General features: G+C 39.5%; 1 protein-coding gene across 1 annotated transcript in view; it reads left to right on the top strand.

Annotated features, from left to right (window-relative positions):
• HACD2 (3-hydroxyacyl-CoA dehydratase 2) overlaps positions 1-19,258 on the top strand; it is a 117,915-nt gene that overhangs the window by 71,310 nt on the left and 27,347 nt on the right. The window contains exon 4 of the mRNA XM_059162878.1: positions 10,164-10,252. Within this exon, the coding sequence (XP_059018861.1) occupies positions 10,164-10,252 (89 nt within the window). The remainder of the gene's footprint in view (positions 1-10,163; positions 10,253-19,258) is intronic.

Genomic DNA, 19,258 nt, shown 5'->3' with positions numbered 1-19,258 from the left:
AAGGCTGATTAAAATTCTCTTGCTCTCTTACCCTCTGCACCTCTCTTCCTTCTCTTTTTCTCCCTCCCTCTCTGGAAAAAAAAATTAAATATTAAAAAAATTTTTTTAATTCTTTTTTTATATAAGGCCTTTATTACATACAATTCATAGATATTTTCTCCTGTATGTTGTCTTTTCACTTTTTTGATAGTATCATTTGAAGCCCAGAAGTTTTTAATTTTGATGTCTATTTTTGTATGTGTTTGCTTTTGGTGTCATAGCTAATAAACTGTTGCCTAATCCAAGGTCACAAAGATTTACATTTATGTGTTCTTCCTCTCTTTTTTTAATCTTTAATACAATCTTTTAAAAGAAGGCGATCGTTTTTTATTAAAGACATCATTTGAATTTTATCTTTGCTAAAATGCTGGGGAAGAGGAGCAGAGTTTTTAATTAACATAATTTATTATTGGTTTCAGAGTTACAGGTCTGTGATTCATCACTATTATACAATACCCAATGCTCATTACATCATATGCCCTCCTTAATGTCCACCACCCAGTTACCCCATCCATCCCTCCCCCACCCCTCCAGCAACCTTCAGTTTGTTTCTATGATTAAAAGTCTCTTATGGTTTGTCTCCTTCTCTGGTTTCATCTTTTTTATTTTTTTCTTCTCTTTCCCTATGATCCTCTGTTTTATTTCTTAAATTCCACATATCAGTGAGATCATGTAATAGTTATCTTTCTCTGATTGACTTATTTTACTTAACATAATAACCTCTAGTTCCATCCACTTCATTGCATATGGCAAGATTTGGGGTGTTTTGGTGGTTGAGTAATATTCCATTGTGAATATATATATACACCACATCTTCTTTATCCATTCATCTGTCAATGAACATCTGGGTTCTTTCCATAGTTTGGCTATTGTGGACACTGCTGCTATAAACATTGGGGTGCAAGTGCCCCTTTGGATCACTACATTTGTATCTGGTATAGTATACTGGGTAAATACCAAGTACTGCAATTGCTGGGTCAAGGGTAGCTCTGTTTTCAACTTTTTGAGGAACCTCCATACTGTTTTCTAGAGTGGCTGCACCAGCTTGCATTCCCACCAACAGTGTAGGAGGGTTCCTTTTCTCTGTATCCTCACCAACATCGGTCATTTCCTGACTTGTTAATTTTAGCCATTTTGACTGGTGTGAGGTGGTATCTCATTGTGGCTTCAATTTGTATTTCCCTGATGCCACGTGATGTGGAGCATTTTTTTCATGTGTCTATTGGCCATTTGTATGTCTTCTTTGAAGAAATGTCTCTTCATGTCTTCTGCCCATTTCTTGATTGGGTTATTTGTTCTTTTGTTGTTGAGTTTCATAAATTCTTTATAAATTTTGGATACTAGCTCTTTATCTGATAAGACTTTTGCAAATATCTTCTCCCATTCTGTCAATTTTGGTTTTGTCCACTGTTTCCTTTGCTATGCAAAAGCTTTTTTTTTTTTTTTTTAAGATTTTATTTATTTATTTGACAGACAGAAATCACAAGTAGACAGAGAGGCAGGCAGAGAGAGAGGGGAAGCAGGCTCCCCGCCGAGCAGAGAGCCCGATGCGGGGCTCGATCCCACGACCCTGGGATCATGACCTGAGTTGAAGGCAGAGGCTTTAACCCACTGAGCCACCCAGGCGCCCCTGTGCAAAAGCTTTTTATCTTGATGAAGTCCCAGTAGTACATTTTTGCCTTTGTTTCCCTTGCTTTTGGAGACATTTCTAGCAAAGAAGTTGCTGCAGCCGAGGTTGAAGATGTTGCTGCCTGTGTTCCCTTTTAGGATTGTGATGGATTCCTGTTCCACATTAAGGTCTTTCATCCATTTTGAGTCTATTTTTGTGAGTGGCGTAAGGGAATGGTCCAGTTCCATTCTAATGCATGTGGCTGTTCAGTTTTCCCAAACACCATTTGTTGAAGAACTATCTTTTTTCCATTGGATATTCTTTCCTGCTTTGTTGAAGATCAGTCGACCATAGAGTTGAGGGTCCATTCCTGGACCCTCCATTCTGTTCCGTTGATCTATGTGTCTGTTTTTGTGCCAATATCATACTATCTTGATGATTATAGCTTTGAAATAGAGTTTGAAACCTGACATTGTGATGTCACCAGTTTTGTTTTTCTTTTTCAACATTCCTTTGGCTATTTGGAGTATTTTCTGGTTCCATACAAATTTTAGGATTATTTGTTTTAGCTCCCTGAAAAACGTTGATGGTATTTTGATAGGGATTGCATTGAAACTATAGATTGCTCTAGGTAGCATAGACATTTTAACATTACTTGTTCTTCCAGTCCATGAACATGGAACATTTTTCCATTTCTTTGTTGTCTTTCTCAATTTCTTTCATGAGCTTTCTGTAGTTTTCAGAGTATAGATCCTTTGCCTCTTTGGTTAGGTTTATTCCTAGGTATACTACAGTTTTGGGTGCAATTGTAAATGGAATGACTCCTTAATTTTCTCTTTCTTCTGTCTCATTGTCAGTGTATAAAAATGCAACTGATTTCTGTGCAGTGATTTTATATCCTGCCACTTTGCTGAATTCCTGTATGAGTTCTACCAATTTCTGGGTGGAGTCTTCTGGGTTTCCTCATTTGTCATCTGCAGAGAGTGAGAGTTTGACTTCTTCTTTGACGATTTGGATGCCTTTAATAACTTTTTGTTGTCTGATTGCTGAGGCTAGGACTTTCAGGACTATGTTGAACAGCAGTAGTGATAATGGACATCTCTGTCATGTTCCTGACCTTAGGGGGCAAAATCTCAGTTTTTGCCAAATAAGAATGATATTTGCTATAGGCTTTTCATGAATGGCTTTAATGATATTAAGGTATGTTCTCTCTGTCCCTCCACTGTGAAGAGTTTTAATCAAGAAAGGATGCTGTACTTTGTCAAATGCTTTTTCTGCATCTCTTGAGAGTATTATATGGTTCTTGTACTTTATTTATTTATGTATTGTATCACATTGATTTGTGGATGTTGAACCACCCTTGCAGCCCAGGAATAAATCCCACTTCCTTGTGGTGAATAATCCTTTTAATGTACTGTTGGATCCTATTGGCTAGTATTTTGGTGAGAATTTTTGCATCCGTCTTCATCAGGGATATTGGTCTGTAATTCTCCATTTTGGTGGGGTCTTTGTCTGGTTTTGAGATCAAGGTAATGCTGGCCTCATAGAGTTTGGAAGTTTTCCTTCCATTTCTATTTTTTTAAACATCTTCAGAAGATTAGGTATTAATTATTCTTTAAATGTTTGGTGGAGGGGCGCTTGGGTGGGTTAATCACTGTGTCTGCCTTTGTCTTAGGTCAAGATCCCATGGTAATGGGATCAAGCCGCACCTCCAGCTCCCTGCTCGGCGGGAAGCCTGCTTCTCCCTCTCTCACTCTCACTGCTTGTGTTCCCTCTCTGTCTCTCTTTGTCAAATAAATGAATAAATCTTTAAAAATAAATAAGTGAATGAATGAATGAATGTTTGGTGGAATTCCCCCTGGGAAGCCATCCAGCCTTAGACTCTTGTTTATTGGGAGTTGTTTTTGTTTTTGTTTTAAGATTTTATTTATTTATTTGACAGAGAGACACAGCAAGAGAGGGAACACAAGCAGGCGGAGTGGGAGAGGGAGAAAAGCAGGCTCCCCGCTGAGCAGAGCCCGATTCAGGGCTTGATCCCAGGATCCTGGGATCATGACCTGAGCTGAAGGCAGATGCTTAACAACTGAGGCACCCAGGTGTCCCTGTTGGGAGATTTTTTATTACTGCTTCAAATTCCATAGTTTGTAGTCCCTAGGAATGCATCCATTTCTTCCAGATTGTCTAGTTTGTTGCCATTTGTTGCTCATACTATGTGCTTACAATTGTTTGTATTTCTTCATTGTTGGTTGTGATCTCTTCTCTTTCATTCATGATTTTTATTTATTTGGGTCCTTTCTTTTTTTGTTAAGTCTGGCTAGGGGGTTATCAGTCTTAATAATTCTTTCAGAGAACCAGTTCCTACTTTTGTTGATCTCTTCTACTGTTCTTTTGGTTTCTATTTCATTGATTTCTTTTGCTGGATTTAGGCCTTACTTGCTGTTCTTTCTCCAGGTTTTTTTTTTAGTTGTAAGGTTAGTTTGTATAGCTGAGACCTTCCTTATTTCTTGAGAAAGGCTTGTATCACTATATATTTCCCTCTTAGGACCACCTTTGCTGCATCCCAAAGATTTTGATGTTGTCTTTTCATTATCATTCATTTCTATGAATTTTTTAAAATTCTTCTTTAATTTCCTTGTTGACCCATTCTTTCTGTAGTGGGATGCTCTTTTGAGTCCTTTCCAACTTTCCTCTTGTGATTGAGTTCTAGTTTCAAAGCACTGTGATCTAAAAATATGCAGGGAATGATTCCAGTCTTTGGTACTGGTTGAGACCTGATTTGTGACCCAGGATGTTATCTATTCTGAAGAATGTTCCATGTACACTTGAGAAGAATATGTGTTCTGTTGCTTTAGGATGGAATGTTCTGAATATATCTGTGAAGTCCCTCTGGTCCAGTGTGTCATTCAAAGCCCTTATTTCTTTGTTGGTCTTCTGCTTAGATGATCTGTCCATTGTAGTTAAGGGGGTGTTCGAGTTCCCAACTATTGTATTATTATCGATGTGCTTCTTTAATTTTGTTATTAATTGGCTTATGTAATTGGCTTCTCCCATGTTAGGGGCATAAATACATATAATTGGTAATTTTCTTGTTGAATAGACCCTTTATTTATGATACAGTGTTTTTCCTCATCTCTTTTTACAGTCTTTGGGTTTTTTATATAATGTTTTATTATGTTGTGTTAGTCACCATACAGTACATCATTAATTTTTGATGTAGTGTTCATGGTTTGTATATAACACCCATGCAATACATGCCCTCCTTAATACCCATCACCAGGCTCACCCACCTCCCCACCCCTTCCCCTTTCTATTACCTGTAAAGTGACTGTTACTATATTTGTCTTTGTTCCTTTCTGATATATGTTAATTTGGGGATCTTTCCTTAGAGGATCCCTTTTAATAGTTCTGGTAGGGCTGGTTTGCTGGTCACAAATTCTTTACGTTTCTGTTCGTCCTGGAAGATTTTTTTATCTGTCCTTCTATTTTGAATAACATCCTAGCTGGATAAAGTATTCTTGGCTGCATATTTTTCTCATTTAGCTCCCTGAATATATCATACCAGTCCTTTTTGGCCTGCTAGGTCTCTGTGGACAGGTCTGCTGCCAATCTGTGTTTCTCCCTTGTAGGTTACAGATCTCTTGCCCAGATCTGCTCTCAGGATTTTCTCTTTGTCTCTGAGGTTTGTAAGTTTTACTAGTATTTGTCAGGGTGTTGACCGTTTTTATTGATTTTGAGGGGCGTTCTCTCTGCCTCCTGGACTTTGATGCTTGCTCCCTTCCCGAGATTGGGAAGTTCTCCACTGTAATTTGCTCCAATATACCTTTTGCTGTCTCTGTCTGTCTTTCCTCTTCTTGTGGGTTCCCAGTTATTCTAATACTGTTTCACTTTATGGCATCACTTATCTCTCGAATTCTCCCTTCTTGATCCAGTAGCGGTTTATCTCTCTTTTTCTCAGCTTCTTTATTCTCTATCATTTGGCCTTCTGTATCACTAATTCTCACTTTTACTTTATTTATCCTCGCAGTTAGAACCTCTATTATTTTTTTTTAAGATTTTATTTATTTATTTGACAGAGAGAGATCACAGTAGGAGAGAGGAAGGGAAGAGATCACAGAGAGAGAGGAAGGGAAACAGGCCCCCCGCCGAGCAGAGAGCCCGATGTGGGACTCGATCCCAGGACCCTGAGATCATGACCTGAGCCGAAGGCAGCGGCTTAATCCACTGAGCCACCCAGGCGCCCAGAACCTCTATTTTTTATTGCATCTCATTAATAGCCTTTTTGATTTCGACTTGGTTAGATTTTAGTTCTTTTATTTCTCCAGAAAGGGATTCTCTAGTGATTTCTATTCTTTTCGCTTTTTGCTTTTTTTCTGCCTTCTATGCTTTTTTCAAGTCTAGCTAGTATCTTTATAATTATTATTTTATAATCAGAACTCTAGTTATGACATATTACTTATGTCCATACTGATTAGGTCCCTGGCAGTCAGTACTGCCTCTAATTCTTTTTTTTTTTTTTTTTGAGGTGAATTTTTCTGTCTTGTCATTCTGCAGAGAAGAACAGATGAACAAGAGAACAGAATATTAAAATGGCAACAATAACCCCAGAAAAATATACACTAAACAAATCAGAAGAGACCCAAAACCAGGAGGAAAAAAAAAGAATATAATTAGACATATGAGCAGAATAGAGCAATACACTGGATTCTGTGTGTATCTTGGTCTCTTTTTTAGAAAGCTAGATCCCAAAATTGTAAAGAAGAAAATCTATGTGTACAAAAATAAAATCAACTACAGTGAAACAATAGAATGTAATGTAAAAATGGAAATTAAAAGACAAGAAAAAGCAAAAGAGGAAAAAAACTCCAAGAACAACAACAACAACAACAAAAAAAAAAAGGAAGGGATATAAACAAACAGGTGAACAGAGCAGAGCAATACACTATCTCCTGAGTGTCTTTTGGTGAGTTTGTTAGAAGAAACTACATCTCAAAATTGTAAAGAAAGAAAAACTTATATATACAAAAATAAAACTAAGTACATTGAAAGGATAGAATGTAAAAAACAAAAATAATGGAAGAAAAAACAATAAAAAGGGAATGTGACCAGACAGGTGAATAGAACAGTCATATACAAGATTTTGGGTGTATTTTGGTCTGTTAGAAGAAACTGCATCCCAAAAATTGTAAAGAAAGAAAAAAAGTGTGTGTGTATATATATATATGTATATGTATATATATGTGGATGATCAAATACAACGAAGGGATAGAATATAACTGTAAAAATGAAAATGAAGATGTAAAAAAAGAGTTGATAAAGTAAGAAATTGGTTGAAAAAGGAAAGGAAAGAAGTTAAAGTTGAAAGACTAAGAATCATGGGGAAAAAACATGCATTCTATATGCTGTATTCCCCTAGGGCTGGAGTTTTGCAATTCTCCTTGATCTAGAAACTTGGTCTTGGCTGGATGTTCTTGCTGATCTTCTGGGGGAGGGGCCTATTGCATTGATTCTGAAGTGTCTTTTCCCCAGGCGAAATTGCACCATCCTTGCTGGGGGCCAGGCTAAGTTATCTGCTCCAGTTTGCTCTGTGTGCCTTTTATTCCCTGAAGGCTTTTGGTACACTTTTCAAAGATGAGAATGAAAATGACAGCCTCCCAGTCCCTGGCCCCAGAGCCAGCGCTCTGGGCCCGACCTCTCAGGGAACCCTCAGATAAAACAATCAGTCACTCCTGTACCCCTGGCCTTCATCCGAAATCCCGGCCTGTGACCTAGTGTTTCTCTCTCAGGCACACAGCCCTGTTTGGAGTCTCCAAACCCTGTGGACTCCTTCCTCCTGGGTGAGGAAGGTGGGGTCTTGCTAGTTCTGCTTGTTGGGCCCCTGCTCAGAGAGCAGTTGCTTGACTGTGCTGTAGATCAAGGTTATGGTAGCCCTGAGCTGAGAGCCCACAAGTGGGCTCACTCTGCAGCCACCTTCCCTATCCGATCCCTGGGAGCTCTGCCACACTCAGGCACCCCCAGTCTCCCTGTGACCTTGAGGGATCCTGAGACCACACTGTCCCAGCTAGGTTCCACCCCCACTTAGCCACCTGAGCAGCATCCCTCACTGGAGCAGACTTCTAAAAGTTCCAATTTTGTGCTCTGCTGCTCTATCACTTGCTGGTCGCCAGCTGAGGTAGGCTCCCTTCCCTCCCCCTCCCCCTACAGTTAATCTTCCCACTATCGCCTGGGATTCACTTTTCCACACCTCCTGCCTTGCAGAAAGTGGTCGCTTTTCTTTTGTAGAGTTGCAGCTCTTGTTTTCTTAGATCTCTGGTTGAATTCGCAGGTGTTCAGAATGATTTGATAGCTATCTTGCTGAATTCCTGGGACCAGATGAAATTAAAGTCTCTTGCTCCTCCACCATCTTGGACTCCTGCCCCCATTTATCTTTTCTTCTAAGAGTTTTATAGTTTTAACTATTATATTTTGGTTTTTGATCCATTTTGAGTTAATTTTTTTTTGTACTTGACATAAGGAAGTTTCTAACTCTATATTCTTTTTTTTTTACTTTTTTTTTTTTTTTTTTTTGTCAGAGAGAGTGAGCACAGGCAGACAGAGTGGCAGGCAGAGGCAGAGGGAGAAGCAGGCTTCCTGCCCAGCAAGGAGCCCGATGTGGGACTTGATCCCAGGACACTGGGATCATGACCTAAGCCGAAGGCGGCTGCTTAACCAACTGAGCCACCAAGGCATCCCCTAACTCTATTCTTTTGTATGCAACTATCCAGTTGTCCCAGCACCATTTATTGAAAAGACAGTTATTTTTCCATTGAATTGTCTTGACATCCTTTTTGAAAATCAAGTATCTATAAATGTAAGGATTTATTTCTAGAGTGAACTCTATTCCATTGGGCTACATGTCCATGCATTTATTTTTCTTAAAATCATTCTACAAAGATTTATTGAGTATCTTTATATGCCAAGCATTGCGTGACATGTGCATGTTACTTGCTTTTGAGAGCTTAGCTGTTCTTCTTTGAAGCCCAAGCCTTCTTGAAGAAACACATTCTAACAGGATCTTGCATCTCTTTTTCTTAATGAATATAAGGTGATTCCTTTCATAGCCATACCCATGGATGTCTCCATGTACATCTCTGATTTGTACACAGTGTTTTGGAAATTTGTTTCTCTGTTTCATAAATGTTCAGAAGTCTGAGTGTGGTTTAGAAGGCGTGGAAGAATGAAAATTGGTCTGGGATAGTCCGGTGGACGTACTGAAGATGAGGTTAGTATTAGAGTGATAGGAAGATCTGCACCATGATGAGGGCTCCTGGCAGGTATGGAATGGCCCACATGCAACTTGAAATGCCCAGGAAGTTGGTAAGTGTAATTGCTGCCAGCAGGAAGGCTGGAGAGAAACCACAGAGGAGTGAGGGTAAAGGAGCCTGCTGGTTTGGTACCCATAATTCTGCTTCCTGATTTTACTTTAGGAGCAGTTCCCTACAAGTATAAAGTTACAACAAGAAAATGACGCTTACAGATAATGGCTTATTGCTGGGTTTAAGATGACCTAAAGGAGGCAAGAGTTTTTTGTAATGGTGGTGGCTGGTTTCTTGTGATTGTGATTGTGGGAATTGAAAGGAGAAGCCAAAGAAATTTAAACTTAGCAGAATTTAATGATTTCCAAAAAGTAAGGATTCCAGTGTTAAAACTTCTGCCAGCGCTTATTGTAATGCACAAGGTGAGAATGGTTTAATAAAGACAATAAGCTTTGATTATCATATGCTTATTGGCAAAATATTCAAGTGAATTTTAAAAGATAATTTAACCATTAGATAATACCTTGATATATATAGTACAGATAATACATATGATATGTAAGAGTTGCTAATGTTCATTGGATACAAATACAGTTGATTTCCCTTCTATAGGTGCCTATTCATTTTTGAAACCCATATTATAAAATGACCTTTCAGTGTCTAATTTTAGAGGTTAAGCAATGGTTTTGTTTTCTCTATATGATAAATGTAAAATATATTGCACTTGGCCAGTGATTTTGAAAGGCTTAAGAAAGGTACCTAGATCCATGTTATGCTGTTGCCATTAACAATATTGTTCTGGGGTGGAGGGAGGCAATATTAGTGTTTTGGAGGGGGAAAGTTGGGGTTTGGGGTTGTCTTTTATTTTTTTAGATTTTATTTATTTATTTATCAGAGAGAGAACACACACAAGCAGGAGGAGCAGCAGGCAGAGAGAGAAGCAGGCTCCCCACTGAGCAAGGAGCCTGATGCAGAACTCGATGCCAGAACCCTGGGATCATGACTAAGCCAAAGCTAGACACTTAACTGACTGAGCCATCCAGGCATCCCTGGAGGAAAAAAGTTTTTAATATTGACTGTACTGAAAGACATTTTATATAAAGTTTCAGTTGCTCAAGATGGTTTTATGTCTTAACATTAAAATTAAATGTTTCAGAAAATGTATTACATGTTGAAACTTAGTACAATATACATTTATTTACCCACCCTAAAATTTCTTTCAGGAATCGTTCCATCTTCTGTTGTCCTGACTTCCTTCCAGGTGATGTCAAGAGTTTTTCTGATATGGGCAGTAACACATAGTGTCAAAGAGGTGAGTGTTTACATTGACTAAAATAAAGTAATACCAAGAATGCTAGTCAACATTTCTGTTTCTTGTGTGTGTTAGGGCTACAGATTGGAACTCTAGGTCATCACTGTAGCCCAAATGAAATGCATATTTGCTATGAGAATTGGATTACTGGTGGGGAAACATACCCCAAATATGCAGTGTTGTTAAAGAGAAGAGTGGTTAAATGATAACGTCCTGCAGGCTTAGTTCCCATAGAGAAATTTGGACAATATGGATGTGGTCTGCACTTCAGTTATATTTTTGGGGTATCTTGTTTGTTTCAGCATACTGAACTGGACATCCTTATAGTGGAACTGTTGGGGGAGTAGGGGGTATTAATTCAGTCCAGAGCAGTCCTCTTTATAGGACCAAGAGAAACAAACTTGTTTCCACCCCACCCACCAGGATTAATGGAATTCTCAAACGTGCTGACTCTAGTGGTTCTGGAAGGGAAGTGCTCTGCTGAGGGGTGTGGGATAGTACGGACCCCCAGCAGGCCCAGGGATACTGGGAAAAAGCCAGCAGTACTGTCAGTGTGAATCGACAACCAAGCTTCATTTCCCAGTATGGGAGAAGGAGATTGTTTTCCTGTATGTTTTTTGCTTTTTAAAAGTCATTTATTTCTTGTTAATGTCACCTTGAGGTAGAGTACCTGTAGCCACCAGGAGGATTCATTTTTCAGTTTTTCTGTCCCAGACATCAGCAGTATTGGAATCTGTGGGGCTCATGAAATGTGCTTATCCATTAGCATTATTCTAGTGTTTTCTTTGTCTTCTATTCTCCCAAAACCTCTGTCAAAACATTTTGTTTTTCAGAATTTATTTTGACAGTTTCATTTGAATTTCAGTGAGGTTTTTTCTTTTAACTTTTTATTGGCATATGATATACAAACAGAAGAACACATGTGGCTAATAAGTTTTTAACCAAAGCTGATTAAGCTATTATTTTTGTTACATTCATATAAATTTGCTGATCCAAAGGCTTTTTTTAAACTTCTTACTTCTCCAAGGTATCTAAACTTTATATGCAAGAATGTCAAAACAGTAATGTACTTTTCAAAAATTTTATTTTAATTCCAGTGTAGTATAGTTAACATACAGTATTATATTATTTTCAAGTATACAATAATCTAGTGATTCAACCATGCTGTACATTACTCAGTGCTCATCCTGATAAGTTGTTCTTAATCCCCCTTCACCTCTTTCACCCATCCCTTCTCTGATAACCATCTGTTCATCCGTTTGCTACAGTTAAGACTCTGTTTTTTGGTTTGTCCCTTTTTCCTTTGTTCATGTAATCATATACTTTTTAAAAAGTGATCTCATTGCTTTAAAGAATAAAGTTTTTTAAAAAGACACATAAATCCTTTTTGAAATTTTTTTATTTAAATTCAATTTAGTTAATGTATGGCATATTATAAGTTTCAAAGGTAGAATTTAGTGATTCATCAGCTGCATATAAGGGGACTGCTCATTAAGTCAAATGCCCTCCTTAATGCCCATCACCGAATTATCCCATATCCCCACCCACTGCCCCTCCAGCAATCCTCAGTATGTTTCCTATAGGTCTATATAGTCCTATAGTCCTCCAGTCTATAGCCCTGTAGTCTCTTATGGATTCCTCCCTCTCTGGTTTTTGTCTTATTTTATTTTTTCTTCCCTTCCCCTATGTTCATCTGTTTTGTTTCTTTAATTCCACATATGAGTGAAATCATGTGGTATTTGTCTTCTCTGACATATTTTGCTTAGCATAATACTCTCTAGTTCCATCCATATTGTTGCCCATGGCAAGGTTTCTTTTTTTTTGGTGGCTGAGTAATATTCATATATATACATATATATGTGTGTATATATATATATGTCATATCTTCTTTTTCCATTCATCTGTTGATAGATATCTGGTCTCTTTCCATAGTTTGGCTATTGTGGACATTGCTGCTATAAACACGGAGGTGTATGTGCTCCTTTGAATCACTATTTTTGTATCCTTTAGATAAATACCCAGTAGTGCAATTGCTGGGTCGTAGGGTAGCCCTATTTTCAACTTTATGAGGAATCTCCACACTGTTTTTCCAGGGTGACTGCACCCGTTTGCATTCCCAGCAGCAGTGTAAGAGGGTTCCCCTTTCTCCACATCCTTGCCAACATCTGTCATTTCTGACTTGTTAATTTTAGCCATTCTTACTGTTGTGAGGTGGTATCTCATAGTGGTTTTGATTTGTGTTTCCCTGATGCTGAGTGATATGGAGCATTTTCTCATGTGTCTGTTGGCCATTTGTATATCTTCTTTGAAGAAATGTCTATTTGTGTCTTCTAGGCATGTATCCTAATGGGGCGAATTGCCCTTTTCTCACTCTTGTTTACGGAGTAAGGAAAAGTTACTTTACTTATACTGTGTAAGCTCTCCATTTCAAAGTTCTACAAATCATCATTTTTAACCAGTATTTCTTCCTCCCTTACTTATGTATTTACATTATTTCCTTTTTAAGTACCAACTTATTAACTTCCTGATAGTCTCAAGTGATCTAAACTATTTTTCTGGTAGGAGCTCATTCATAGTCTTAAACAGGTAATAATGTAGTTTCAGGAATTAAATGTTAGGTACATGAAGACAGTATTGTCAGCTACAGGCTATGTGATGGCTTTGCCTAAATAATTAGATATTAATTGTTCAGGTGCTAATGCTCCACTGATAGATTATTTATGGCTTCTGATTTTTTTTCTCCACTCTTCTGCCTTAATGATCACTCTTTTCCTTTTCTGCTTCTGGCAGAGGGGGTAACAGGTAACTCTAAAATGCTTATAATTCGTTTCAAGCAGTTTTGTTTGCCATATTACCAACATTTGCCATAATTAGCAACATTTGCCAGGATTTCCTGAGCGATCATTAAGACTGTTTGGCTTAAAAGCTATTAACTGTGTGAATTACAGACAGGTACGGGGACCTAGCTATTGTCCTCAGTAACCATACTACCTGATAGATGCAGATTTGACCATTTCAGATGGTTCATATATAGTGTCCTATTTGAGCTCTGCAGTAAGTTGTGCACTTGTTATATTTGCATATTCCAAATTGTTTCTCTGCAACCAAACATACCTAGTTTCCACTATCATTGACATACCATTTTCTTAAAAATGCGGTGCAGTTAATTGTGTTGTCTTTCTGCCATCTCTTGGGTCCTCTTCCTTTCACATACACCCTACTAATTAGTTGACTTGCTCCTTTCTCACGTAATTAGGATTTAGTGTTTCTGCTGTTCAGGGATCATCGTTCTCTTTTCCTTGTTCCCCTTTTCTTTCATTATTTTGTTCGCAGTGTAGATGCCCTCCCAGCTCACCCCAGGTCATCGATAGCTAATGTGAAGAGCCGGTTGCTGTGGCATTTCAGAGGCCAGTCTGGTTTCTGTCACCTGGTCCTCAGTCCCTGCTCTTGGTCAAATCCTATTTTTCCTGCCTTAGAGTCTCATATTAGCTATAATTCACTTTGTTCTATATAACAGTACTTATGGCTTCCCTGCTAAACTTCCATTCTTCTGTTTCCTGAAACATCATTGAACTATCCTTATTTCCCTTATATTCAACTCTGTTTACTTTAACAGTGGGAACCACACAACTAACACATAAAGAAATTGATGTCAGAAATAACTGCTTTATAAAATATATTTCACTTTCTCATAGTAATGTTCAAATTCTTTTTTTTTTTTTTTTTTATTTGACAGAGATCACAAGTAGGCAGAGAGGCAGAGAGAGAGAGAGGAAGGGAAGCAGGCTCCCCACTGAGCAGAGAGCCCGATGTGGGGCTCGATCCCAGGACCCTGGGATCATGACCTGAGCCGAAGGCAGAGGCTTTAACCCACTGAGCCACCCAGGCGCCCCAGTAATTTTCAAAGTCTTATTCTACTTTCATTCTCAGTTTGTTTTTACATCCTATTCTCCTCTAACTTGGTAAGAATTCTTCACATTTATAGCATTATATTTGGTTATGGACTCTTTCTACCCCCTTTCTTTGGACTTCTCATATTTTCCATGCTCATTCCCCTTGTTTTTCTGTAATTGTACGTGGTGTCCTAAGGTGGGGCTTATATATCTTTTAAGACTAGATTTTACCTTTTTATATGTGAGATATATTTCCTTTTAACAGGCTTTATAGGACATATAGGACATGCATCTCACTGGTCATTTTAATTCTCTACCCATGGAATGTTGGTCACATAAGTGTTGCTGTGTACATCATAGAACCAGAAGGTGACCAGATGGTTTTCTATTATGATATAAAAGGACTCACCCAACAGTTAGTGTGATATCTTGATTGGCAGGATATTAAAGAGATAATTGTGGTCTCTTCAATGAAAAGCTTTTCTTAACTAAGTATAGCAAATAACCTCATTTTTTTCCTTCTAAAGAGCTCATATGAGCATAGTAAAGCTTCTGACAAAAATGACAAGCTCGGGGTGGGAGGTAGGACATAGGAATCAGCAATTCTAGCTGACCTCTTTCCTTTCCACTTTTCCTACCTGTGTCCCAGGCTTGAACTGGCTCCTTCTCCATCTCTTAGCCAGGCTGGCCACTGCTGCAGCCACATCAGACTACTAGGGGCTTTTTTTCCCCTCACACTGTATTTGAGTCTGTCCATTCTATCCTCATTGAGCTGAAACAAGACTGGCATTTTTCAAAGTGAACTGCAGTGGAAAATGCTACCTTCTATCCCTCACTATAAACCCCCCTTCAAAAACACATGTGTTCATAGAGCATATATTCTTTTGTTCAAAAGTAGCTATGCTGGTCCCCAGTTTCCTAGATACATAAATGAGCCACTGTCCCTTTTTCTGACCCAGCCCTCTTAGAAGAAGTCATCCAAATCCTTGTTGGAGTTCTCAATTGAAGATCACGATGTTCTGAGGAGAAATCCCTGGGCAGTAGTTGAGAAAGAAGTTGTGACTTTAGCCCAAGTGCACTGAATACCATCTACAGTCTACTAGTAATAGCTTGCATAAAATAAAGCTATACCCTGCTTGAGTGCTGAGTGCTGAGCCTTGTCTCCTTTCTTCCTCACCCTCTGCCACCAATGGAGAAAGGGATGTTTTCCTGCATTCTTCCAGAATGTTCTGTGAGTTCTCCTCCTTTTACCAGTCATCTGTTTCCCATCTCTTTTTGGCATGCTACTGGGCTTTGTGATACTTAATCTGCCATTCTTGTCAACTTCTCAGTGAGATGCTTACAGAAAGCTTGCAATCAGTGTTTAAGAAAGTAACCTCCAGTTTTTTAATCATTCTACTGATCTCTGTTTGATGCATTGCAGTTTACAGAAGGCTTTATTAAGATATATTATGATCATTCACTCTTGATAACTGTCCCTTGAGGTAGGTTGTAGCCTTCAGTTAGAGTTCAGAAACTAGAGAAGCAATGTGATTGTCACACATCCAAATAAGCAGAATTGGGAATGGACTTCTGATTCCAAAGTTTTCCCTCTATATCAGAGCTTCCTTCTCACCGTTTAAGTCGTGGTATGAACACAACCTTATTTTTGGGTGCTGACCATGCTTTCTTTCCCCCAAATGGAGTGGAAAACCCCTGTCTCAGATGCAGGAACACATGCGTCTGAAGCAGTTCTAGCATGCCGCACGCATGCTGAGCTAGGATTCTCAGACTGATCATCTCTCTGTATATGAAGTGTACGTATGAGCTGTGGGCTCTGGGCACTCGTCGGAGGCACATTGCCCACTTGCTCCTCTGTTGTTTCTGTGCCCAGTAGCTCTGTGATGAGTCCCTCCAATTAACTAGCCTTTCTCCTTGAAAGTTCCAAGACTTTTTTTCTGTTGGGGCTTATGGATTATTTGGAATAGAATTACCCAGAAAGCTTATTTAAAAATGCCCATTCCAAGTCCCACCCCACACTTGATACAGACTCTCTGGGAGTGGAGCCAGAGAAGATCATTGTGAATAAGCTCCTCAGATAATTGTATGATCTAAGACACTGTATGTTGTGATGTAATTTTATTATTTTTTATTTTTTTGTGATGTAATTTTAATTGACCTTCTCTTTTCTTGATAATCCTTCATATTTCTACTTAATTTACTTGAAGCCTAACCAGCTCTCACCATTCTTTTCGAGTCCAAGAACCATAGTTTCATTCTTGAAGAATGAAAGCTTTAGGGTTCCCTCATACCACTAGAATAAAGGCGCTGTGGAGTTTCTGGACCTTTTTCCAAAGTACAGCGTCTGCTGAGCTGAGACTCATGCTCCTGTCAGAGAAAGCCTGGGAGGCGCACCTTGAAGGCAGAGGATGATCAGAAACCACAGCATTAAAGAAGCAGCAGTAACTTTTATTTGTTTGTTTTTAAGATAAAGGATAAGGAATGCAGCTGCTTCACTTTGGTGTGGGTCCTGGGAAGGGCTCTGTCCTCGGGCATGTGCTTCACTGTGCCTGGCCATAACCAGCAGGCAGATTGTTTAGGACGTCATTCCCACCTGAGGAGATACTGTACAGACACTTCTCTTCCTGGGATTTGTCAAAAAATGTCACCTTCCTTGGTCAGTTTTATGTTCTAGGTAATTAGAACTCAGTATTCTAGAACCTGGAGGTTTAGTGCACATAACTCGTGTGAGGAGTTAATGAGAATCAACTTTGACGCTTACCCTGTAGCTTAGGGCAAAATAGCTCAGTGTTCTAGGCCTTGTTTTTCTCATCTATAATGCGAATATCTGTCCTGCTTATGTCGTGGAGTTTTTGTGAAGATGAAGTGAGAAGGCTTATAGAGACACGGCAGCCTTATTCAGAAATCAAGGTCTCTAGGGTGCAGCTTTTGCCAAGTAGCTTCTGAAAGCTGTTGTAAAGCAGTTTCACCTCAGAAGGAATGTTCCTTCTTTCAGGGATGAACAGTTTGCTTTTTCGTCCTCTCCTTTTCTCTTCTTTTTCACTCTTGCGGAAACTAAAATACTAAGTGAAGTGACACCCTCACTCCCACACTCCTCATCCAATTCTGGTTGCATCACAGGCTTTTCTTTTCTGCTGGCCTCACAGCATGCACGTACCCTGTCACCTCTCGAGGTTTGGCTTTTCCTTTAGTGTTTCCTGTGGTGGCACATGCTTCTTGTCCCTAATGGCCATCTGTGAACACAGTGTTTTTCCCTGAGGCAGGAAGGACACCCTCTCTCCCCATCCATCAGATGAGGAGCTCAATGCTGTGTCGGGGGCACCATGTCCCCCCTCAGGTTCTGTACTTGGACCTGAAGCCATGCCACTCTGTCTTCTGGCACACCCTTACCATGGTGTTACTTCATCTTAGCAAAGGCCCTCAGGATACATTCAGCCTCTTTTGCCCCCTGGAATGTCAAATGTCTCAGATTCTCCACACAATTCCATCTATTCCCATACTTTCTATTTTAAATATTTCTGGAGGTGGATTTGCATCACCTTCACTTTTAAAATTAGCACTTCTCCTAAAGGTAGAAAACCTCAATATTTGATCATTAATCAGACACTGTCAAACTTGAGACAAGTCCCAGACAAAGGTGGCATACTGTATTGCCAATTCCACAGCTGTTCCTAATGGACACTTGAAGATAGTGGTACTTTCCTCATAGCTAGGTGGTTCATTCTGCCGTTGCCTATATTTAGCATAGGGGATTTGGGCAAAATCAGATTGCCTATTTTCCCCGCAGTGTATTTCTGTCTCTTCCCAACATTTTCTTGAGCTATGTATAAAGATTTTTATTTCAAAATACTGAAAGATATTTAGATTTTTTATAAGTTCACTTCTGCCATCTCATGTTGCTTCTTTCTCCCATTGTCTTAGTGCTTTTGTAGCCCTTGAGAAACTCCATTGGGACTCATTTGTTCAAAATATAGTCTGGTGGTCCTGTTCTTTGATAATTAAGTCAGTTGTGTTAAAGCAAGAAACAATCAAGTATCTTAAACCATGTAAGCCAGAATTACCACCACTTCCTACAGAACATAGCCCCCTTTGTCAGTTAATCATTGACTAGGTACCAAGTTCAACAAAGTCAGGAATTTGGTTTCATTTGTCTTTAATGTTAATCTTTTTCTCCTCTGGGCTCTCCTCCCTGGGGTGACCCTGCCCCACAGACACCCCTACACTTGAAGCTTCTCAGGACCTTTTCTTCTGCTCTCTCACCCCAAGGGCTAACTCTGACATCCACCATTCCCAGTTGTCAACTCTGGCATGAGAAGCAATAGTTACATTAGGGAAATGCCCCAAAAGCCTGCACGGTTGTTTTCATATTTTCAATGGGTGGCAGGGGAGCAGGGGCGGGGGGGCGGCAGTCTCACTCAAGGGAGGAGGAGCAAGGGCCAAACCTGCCCCAGCCTGACTCATTGCAGATCCATTGCCCTGGAGATGCCCAGTCCTTTCAGGCTTGAGCACTGCTGGTTTCTTCTTTTTCCTCTGCCCCAGACCTTCCAGATCTTAGGTTTTCTAGTGCATTTTATACTTCAGATAGTCTTTTTATATATTATGCTAAAGTCTCCATTCCTCTTGTAACTGATGTTCTAGATGCATCAAGGGAGTCGACTACATTGCTCCTATTTTTTGATAGTGAAATTTTCTGACAAAGAAACTTACTGTTGGAATGCATCATCTTCAAGCATTAGACATTTCTATACTATCAGGTAGTATCTTAATCTATGTATTGCTGCTATTTACGAATCTAAGGAAGCCTGTTTAGAGCCAAATCTGGTTCCTTGCAGTCCTGAGATTAACAAGGATGCTTGACTCTTGGCATTAGGAAACTATCATGGAGGGGCACCTGGGTGGCTCAGTGGGTTAAGCCACTGCCTTCGGCTCAGGTCATGATCTCAGGGTCCTGGGATCGAGCCCCGCATCGGGCTCTCTGCTCGGCTGGGAGCCTGCTTCCCTTCCTCTCTCTCTGCCTGCCTCTCTGCCTACTTGTGATCTGTCTGTCAGATAAATAAATAAAATCTAAAAAAAAAAAAAACTATCATGGAGAAGGAATGAGCATGAAGGAAGG

Source organism: Mustela lutreola, chromosome 2 (assembly GCF_030435805.1).
Source record: "Mustela lutreola isolate mMusLut2 chromosome 2, mMusLut2.pri, whole genome shotgun sequence".
Classification (NCBI taxonomy): domain Eukaryota; kingdom Metazoa; phylum Chordata; class Mammalia; order Carnivora; family Mustelidae; genus Mustela; species Mustela lutreola.
This window is presented reverse-complemented; position numbering and strand designations above follow the sequence as displayed.